Source organism: Alligator sinensis, unplaced genomic scaffold, assembly GCF_000455745.1.
Source record: "Alligator sinensis unplaced genomic scaffold, ASM45574v1 scaffold585_1, whole genome shotgun sequence".
Lineage (NCBI taxonomy): Eukaryota > Metazoa > Chordata > Crocodylia > Alligatoridae > Alligator > Alligator sinensis.
In genome coordinates this window covers 389,025-397,202 of record NW_005842530.1, presented here as the reverse complement: position 1 = coordinate 397,202, position 8,178 = coordinate 389,025, and the positions used below count along the sequence as shown (strand labels likewise).

Genomic DNA, 8,178 nt, shown 5'->3' with positions numbered 1-8,178 from the left:
GGCATTCCTCCGTGGGCATAAATCCAGGCAGGGGATTTCTAATGCTTACGTTTTCAGGGTGTTGAATACGCTGCCCCATGTCTGCTCCTCTTCCCCCCAAGGTCTGATGCTGCTCCCTCCACATTACACTGCCTCCTTTTGGCAACGTGGGTACAAGATGATGTCCCTCTGCCCCAAATACAAGCCAGACCCCCATCCCCTCCCACGGCCCAGGGCTGCTGCTCCTCACCGTGTTGTACAGCAGGACTTCGGAGTCCACAGACTCTGACAGCTCGCTCAGCTTGCGGTCCAAGCGGAACAGGCTCTGATCCCCACTTTCCAGCACCTCCATGGTGACCTAGGGCCACAGCCGAGCCTGGGGACGTGTATCGGGGGCACACTTCACTGGGGGCTGTAGGCTCGCAGGGAGCAGCCCTGGTCCATAAGACCAGAGGTCTCCTTCACCCCTCCGCACCGGGTGCTCCCTTCAAAGGCTGGAGCTGGAGGGCAGGCTCTCAAGCCAGAGCAGAGCCCTCCTCCCCCGCTGTCCAGCACTCAAGGCTGCGCCCCCCTAACTGTGTGCTCGCAGCTGACCCGCGGCGGTAGAGAGGGGCGGGGGCTTTACCAGCTCCCTCTATCAGCTGGGACCCTCCCCACAGCTGCTTCAGGCTTAGCCGGGCTCCAGCCAAGCCCCGCCCCCTACACGGAGTCTGCCAATCGCGGACGGGAATCGAGCTCCCCCTGCAGGCTCTGCCCAATCAGACCTTAGGAGACCGGGCGCTGTTTCCCAGCTGTGGAATGCGGGCGGGGGCTCCACATGAGCGGCGTCATAGAGGGGGGCCGGACCCCCGATGTGGGCGGGGGCTCCATGATGTGTGGCGTCATAGACGAGGGGGCGGCCCAATAAGAACGCTCGGAGCGCGACGGGCGGATGCTGGGGCCAATGGGATAACGCCAAGACTGCAGGGCCGGCCGGAGCCCCGCCCCCAACGCTGGAATGCGGAGGGCGCGGTGCCGTGCGGCCGGGGAGGGGACTTAGCTCACAAGCTGCACGGAGGGCATCCACCTCGGGGCTCTCTGACTGCCTGGGTCTTCCTTTCCCTCCCCTGTGGGAACTCCCCGGGCTAAACACAGGGTTTAGTCCGCGCCTCATCCTCCTGGGTTTTACTTGGCATCAGCAAGCCCGGGACAGCCATTCCCACAGGCAGCTTAAAGGCAACTAGGAGCTAGAGATGTAAGGCTGGAAAGGACCTCAAGAGATCACCTAGTCTGGCCAGGGATGGAGCCTGTGACTGGTGTTATTTAGCCACTAGTCTCTGGCCACAGATGTTTCCCAGGCACTTCATGTGGGAGCTGGGGCTTGGCCCTGTGTAGGACGCCAGAAGAAAAGCAGGACTTAAAAGAAAGGCTGAAAGAGCAGGCTTATTTAGTCTGGAGAAGAGGAGGTTGCTAACAGTCTTCACTACCCAAAGGAGGATTATAGAGAGGACACTGATGTACTTTTCTCTGCAGCCATCAGGGATAGGACTAGAAGCAATATATTCAAGCTGCAGCAGAGGCAATTTAGGTTGGATAGATCCTAAGGCTGCTTTTAGCCTTAGCGCAATCTTTTTGTCATGAAGCTATGTTTGCACGTCCCCAAATAAACAGGTTTGATTCAGATTTGAGGCTTTTGTCTGGTAACAAACCCCAGCCCTTACAGATGGACCAGCCGCTTGTCCCACGTGAAATGCCTGCAAGTATCAGTATAAAAAACTTGTCGCAGAACAAAAGCAGCTAATTTATTTGCCACTTAAGCCTTGTGTGTCATGTAAACAACTGTCCCATGCCTGTTTTGATCAAATGGCCTCAAGTGTGGCTTCCCCGCCCCAGCCACAGGATCCGCGTAGGCAATTCTCCTCCAGGATCTTTCTTACTCCACCCAGCCAACAGCTGCATGAGCGGCAGCAGGAAAACAAATAAGGGCAATCTGAGAACGAGCAGGCCCCAATAAATGACCAGCTTGTGTTGAATCGGGTACGTTGCCAAGGCAGCTATTTTAGCTTTCTACGTCAGAGCACGCCTGAATGCTTTCTGCATCAGTGCCAGAAGGCAAATAAGAATCCATCTGAGAGAGAAGGAGTGTTTCATGGGGAGTTACAGGACCCTAAGCTGTATAAGAAAGAGATCCTGTTCACCTTCAGGAAATTCTGTGCTAAGGCTAAAAATAAACAGGTTTGATTCAGATTTGAGCCTTTTCTCTGGCAACAAACCTCAAGCCTTACAGATGGGCAAGGCCGTTGTCCCACATGAAGTGCCTGCAAAGTATCCAGATGAAACCTTTGCTGCAGAATAATCACAGCTCATTTGAGTTATTTGCTATTTAAGCCTTGTGTGTAAACAACTGTCCCATGTCTGTTTTGATCCGAGTCAAATCTCAGACTAATCAACCTTGGATTAAACCAGTTATCTGTTTTTAATTTAAGAAGTCACACCAGATGGACAAAAGTCAGGTTGTGGAATTTACGGCAATATTGCCCATCACAGATGGATCCAATATTAAATTGACTCTGCTCTGACCTCTGTTTAGAGCACCAGTAAAATGAATGTGAATTTTTTTCCCTTCAGGGGAATGATTCAAATTGTACACAAGCTGGTAGTAACAGACAGGTACAGACAGATGCAGACGACTGTTTTATGGTTTGTATGAAGTTCTTTAGTTATTTCAGTCTAAAGTATGCTAGGTAATAGCATCAGAACTAAATTCATTTCCAGATCCAAAAGGTAATCCCTTCCAGGACAAGACTGAAGTACAGCAGAGGGATATTACTAGATGCACACTACCACTTCCTGTGCCATACCCATCCTAGACTGTTTTGCAAATGCTGAATTATTCCCTATAGAATGACAATCTCCTGGCCAATATACTGCCAAATTCAGTCTCCAAAACAGTTAAGTTTACCTAAAATTATTTACCTTAAAAAAAAAACCAACCAAAAAACAAAAGAAAAGGCAGGAAAATGCATAAGATGCTGTTTAGCAGCTGGACAGTATCAAGAGATTACACCAGTGATTCTCAACTTTTTAGATTTAAGGGATCCCTTGGAAAATGCCAGCCCTTAGCTTTCATTCACATTTTGACTATGGAAAAATAATAAGGCAATTCTTCTGTTACAAAGAACTCAGAAAGACTACAACAAGTCAAAATGTTTTTGACATGATGGATACTATAGAGAGGCCTCACCTGGTTTACTGTGTCCTGGTTTGGGCTCCATAGTTCAAGGAGAAAGTGGATAGATTGGAAAGAGTCCAGCAGAGAGCAGCAAAAATTAGAAGCTTAAGAAGTATGACGAATTATGAGGGCCTGACTTATGAGGAAAAGCTGAAAGAGCTAGGCTTATTTAGTTTGGAGAAGAGAAGGTTGAGGGGTGATTTGATAACAGGGGTGCAAGATTTTGGGGGCCAATACCAACAGCCAATTTTTAAGGAGGTATATCTGCTGATACCCATCCAATTTCCTACACAGCTGCGTGCAGCTGGTAAGTCAGTTGTGGTGAGAGGGGAGGGGGGGCAGATCAAGGGCCCTGTGGTGAGGGAGGGACTGGGGCTGGGGTAGGCACTGCCCAGTCATGACAGGGCAGGCATGGGACAAAGCCATGGCTCATCCAGGGGCGGCTCCCACTGCTGCTCCCGCTGCTTGCCTGGGAGGGGGAGAGGGGGCACATGCCCCCAGATTTGCACTGGCCAGGCAGGCTGTAGCACTGCCCTCGGGGTGGGCGGTCATGGCCCTGGGAGGGGGGCAAAGAGGGGCTGCAGCCACCCCAGACTTCACCATACACCCCCCCCCCAGCACCAGCACCCCCTGCCCCGAGTGCAGCCCCAGCTGCAGCCCACCCAGCCTGTCCTGTGCAGATCTGGGGGCATCCCCCACCCCCGTGCCCTCCCAGATGAGCAGCAGGAGCCGCCAGACAAGCGGTGCGCAGCAGTGGGCATCACCCCCAAGCCCCCACGGATGAGCCACAGCTCTGTCCCATGCCAGCTCCACCCCAGCTGGGCAGCGTCTAACCAAGTCCCAGCCCCACTCCCTCCCTCACCACCTACCCACACCCCTTCCCTCCCCACTCCCCTTTCACAACAGACTTACCAGCTGCATGCTGCCGGGCTCTGCTCCTTGCATGCTGCGCTGCAGCTGCATGTACATTTATCGGCCAAATTACTGACCACATCAGGCCAATTCCCGATATAGTCAATTTTTTTTATATCGGTGCCAATCTTAAAAGGGTCTTGTGGTACCCTGATTGAGAATCACTGGATGACACACATGAATAGTAACACAATGGTGTCACTTCAAATACTTGTTGCCTGCTATGAAAGTGTTGCTTACTATCTGACCTCTATTAGTACACTCTTAGCTGCTCACAAAATGTACACATCGCTTATTGCGTGTACAGAAATTAAGAATAATTTATATCAGAAAATAAAAAGGATCATTTTAAAAATGTAAAATGCCTGTATCTGTGGCCTTGTCTATACCTCCAAAGTTTTGCCAACAGAATGCCAGTTCTGGCAACCAAACTATGAAAGCATCCACAACCACAGCTCCTCAACAGCAGCTGAACCATCCTCCCTGCCAGCAGAGCTACTCCAGCTCCACTAAGTGGAACAGGGTTTCAGCTACAGCCTGGCAGCTGGCAGAGGCACATGTAGAGATTCCCACACCTTCTGATGGCTGCTGTGGTCCCTTCAGAAGCTGCTGCCTTCCTAAGATACACTTCACAAACTAGCAGCACAGCTGTGGACTGAAACCACCAAAAGTGCCTGGGTGGGCATGGAAGTTCTAGCACCAGAGCAAGGTCAGTATAGACCAGGCCTGTCTCTTATATTACAAGCTTTTTTAGGGCAGAGGCAGTCCTCCTGTTTTTGTGCTCAGACAGTTCCTTGTTCCTAGGCAGTAAAATTTAACTTTAAATTTAAAACCCCATATAGTTTAATTGCTAAACAAAATTTGAGATGCTAGATGGAACCGTGAGTTAGTGCACTAGCTTTTTAACTCTGTATGTACTCATTTAAACTTTGCTTAGATTACAGTTGATCCAATAAAAGATATCACCAAAAAATCCTTGCCTCATTTATATTTCAAGAAAAAGAAAATCACACCAGAAAGAACAAAGCATGCAATAACAGGGAGTTTTTGCATTTCAGAATTGACATATGTGCTGTTTGGATATGAAGGTGATAGATGATGGTGGTAATATGAGTACATAGGAGCTGGTTATGTGGTCACTGAGGTTCAACAACGGATTAGAGCTGCCACAGGAACACGATTGAGACAAACTGGCATATTGATATGAGGGAAACTTTCACTAGTCCTCACACTGTTTCGCTATTTGCCAGGGAGTTAGCTGTGTCAGTCTGAAGTCAAGTAGAAGGAAGGGTAGATTTGCAAATGTGCTGAGCTTCTGCACACAAAAGCTTATATGTGTCCAAATCTACCATGCCCTCTGTTTGCCTGGGAAGCCAATCTGTGCTTTTACAGACAATGAATTCAACCATATGAGAAACTTGAAAAAAAACAAACAAACAAAAACCAAACAGGAAGAACGTGGTTGTTTTACACGCTTAGACAAATCAAAGGTTTTCTGACACCCTGAGCAAACAAGTTACCCATATAGCATGCACCAAGCCAATCTTTTTTCAAACACAATGAAAGTATTCAAGCAAAATCGTGAAGCCTTATGGGATTGCTTAGCACGTAACTATAATCTTGTGTTTAACACCCATCCCAGGTGAACTTAAAGAAAACCTTGCAGATTTATGTTTTCATATTCATGAGGAGATTTTGTCTTTGATTTAAACAAAACACTAGAATTAAAGAACAGTCTCAGGATTACAGGATATTTTATGCTACTGAAAACACCAGAAGATTCATTAAAAAGGGAAAAATGTGATATTTTAGACAATGAATATTAAGCTATCAAGAACTGCATCTCTCAGGAGTAAATAGCGGGATCTCTTCTGGGTGCGAGGCAGGGTGGTGGACAGGAAGAGGTTTCTTGTCTCTTGATGTGAATGCTGGTTGGGAGGTATGGTTTGGATTGGCAGGAGGATTTATTTGCTTGTGCTGGGGTTTGGGAATGGAAGTGGTGATTGGTGGGGGAGTTGGAGTTCTCAAGTTTTGGGGTGATGTTTGGTGAATCCTCTCTGTGAGTTGTTTATTGTAGGCTGCTCTGAGCCTTCTGGATAGAGCAGGGTATAAATCTAATAGATACATAAATGGTATTTCAACACTTAATCTCATTATTATACATAAACAACAACGTGAAATATCCTTGTTGACATTCTTTCCTGAGCTAGGTCCCAGCAACACAAAGGAATAGAGCTAGTAGAACACTGGCATTTCCATTCATTGAGCAATTTTGATGTGCAGACATTTGTTTTCATCCTAAAACTGAGGAAGTAGAGTTGAAATAGCAACAATTTTCATGGAACAAAATATGTCAAAGCTCTTTGATTTAAAATATTTGACCATCTTGAACCAAAGATGCTTCATTTGTTGGCAGGGGCAGCGGAGCAGTTCATTCAGCTGAATAAGAACAGTTTCATTTGGGGTTAGTTCAACATTAGTTTTCCTTTCCACAAGTTGCTGTAATGCCTGAGAGTTTAATTCAGTTTCTTTGTGTCCCTAATCTCCTCTGTGCTTGGACTTTGTTTAAACGTCCTCTCCCACAATGTACTATTTTGATCAAAAAGAAAAATCTGGTGCATCCTGGGGTACATTGTCCAGCTACAGAGCTCATTCACAGAGAATGGGGCCATAGGTGTACCTGAAGTTCCACGCCTCAATTCACACACAGATTAATGTCGAACAGCCCAATACTAAACATTTCACTTCTGTTCAACAAACCAAAATGTTTCTCATGTGGGCTGATCCCAAACAAAACTATTTTATTTCCCACAGCAAGGGGGGAAAAAAAGATATTTTAGGAAAATCTGATGTGAGGTGTGCGAGGGACGGGTGGGAGGAAGAGTCCTCTGTAGAAGTTGCATTTTAAATCAAAATGTATTGATAGAAAATGTATGATCTATAAACATTCTTGTTAAGATGAGCAATTCTAAATTGTTAGAGATCACATACCTCAGTGGAGTACAAGTATGTGGCAGCATGGAAAATGTCATAAACCAATTTACCTGCACCGAAAGAGGTCCCAGAGTCAAGAATCTGACCTGGTGGAGGGAAAGGGGAGACTTGTTAAATTCTAGCATTGTAATGCATTGTTGTTGAAGGTAATGACATTGGACCAGCCTTGAAAGGTGTAGGTTTGGAACCTTTAAGATCACGTCCTCGTGGCAGTCTGCACAGAAGGGAATAAGGGTTGAATTCTGCTTTCCCTAAGTGTCAGCCAAGGAAAGAGTTGAGGCACACTGGTGCTATGGGGAAGATTCTTTGATCCCTGTCAGTATTGTACTACCATACTGATAAGATCACTAACCAAAGGATCTCTCCCAGGCTGCCCGTCTAGCACAGTTTTAAGTGCATTCAATTTCTGGAAACCAGTCTAACAGGATGTATTTTTCTGACTGTACGTTAGTAAGATGCAATGTTTGGTATTGAGTGACTGCTATTTTGAACTCTAATGCTTGTAAAGGAACTCCCCCTTTTCATTGACAAAACGCAACTAAAAGGTCATACATACGTAGTCATTGGCCTGATATTAGAGTAGCTATCAAACGTATGTGCAACACAAAAGTTTTGGTGCTGGAAGCAAAATCATTCCTGGAAAAGAAAGTCGATATTAGTTAGAAACTGGTGGGTTGTGCTAAATACCAGAAAAGGAGAAACAGAATCAGGCAAAACAAAGGAAACTGATTCTTCCTGGATAATATTAATTGCCCAGTATCCAGATACAAGAAACATGGAATAAGTTATATCTAGAACTGAACACGTGAGCAGCAATGACACTGAAGGCACAAAAGATTGTACAAAGGCAAACATCTTTGCAGAGCTGAACAAGCATGTAATTCACAGACTTCTCTTCTTGAGTCTTCCTTTCATACTGCTGTTTTCTCCAGTCTTGCCTACTCCGTGACCAAGTTTCTACTATGTTGTAAATCCAGACTCTCTTCCAGCAGTTTGGCCCTCTAACTTGAAAAAACAGGCTAGTAATTTTCTGTGCTATCTATCTAAGCACATATGTATCTTTTTGACTCACCACACTCTTT

General features: G+C 46.4%; 1 protein-coding gene across 4 annotated transcripts in view; it reads right to left on the bottom strand.

Annotated features, from left to right (window-relative positions):
- CREB3L2 (cAMP responsive element binding protein 3 like 2) overlaps positions 1-8,178 on the bottom strand; it is a 127,285-nt gene that overhangs the window by 112,802 nt on the left and 6,305 nt on the right. Inside the window, exon 1 of one of the 4 annotated variants that reach the window (XM_006031811.2) lies at positions 230-650. The exons of 1 other annotated variant lie outside the window; for it this stretch is intronic. In XM_006031811.2, coding sequence (XP_006031873.1) covers positions 230-331 — 102 coding nt within the window. In that variant the 5' untranslated portion in view covers positions 332-650. 2 more of the 4 variants (XM_025213466.1, XM_025213465.1) reach the window with 2 other exon arrangements.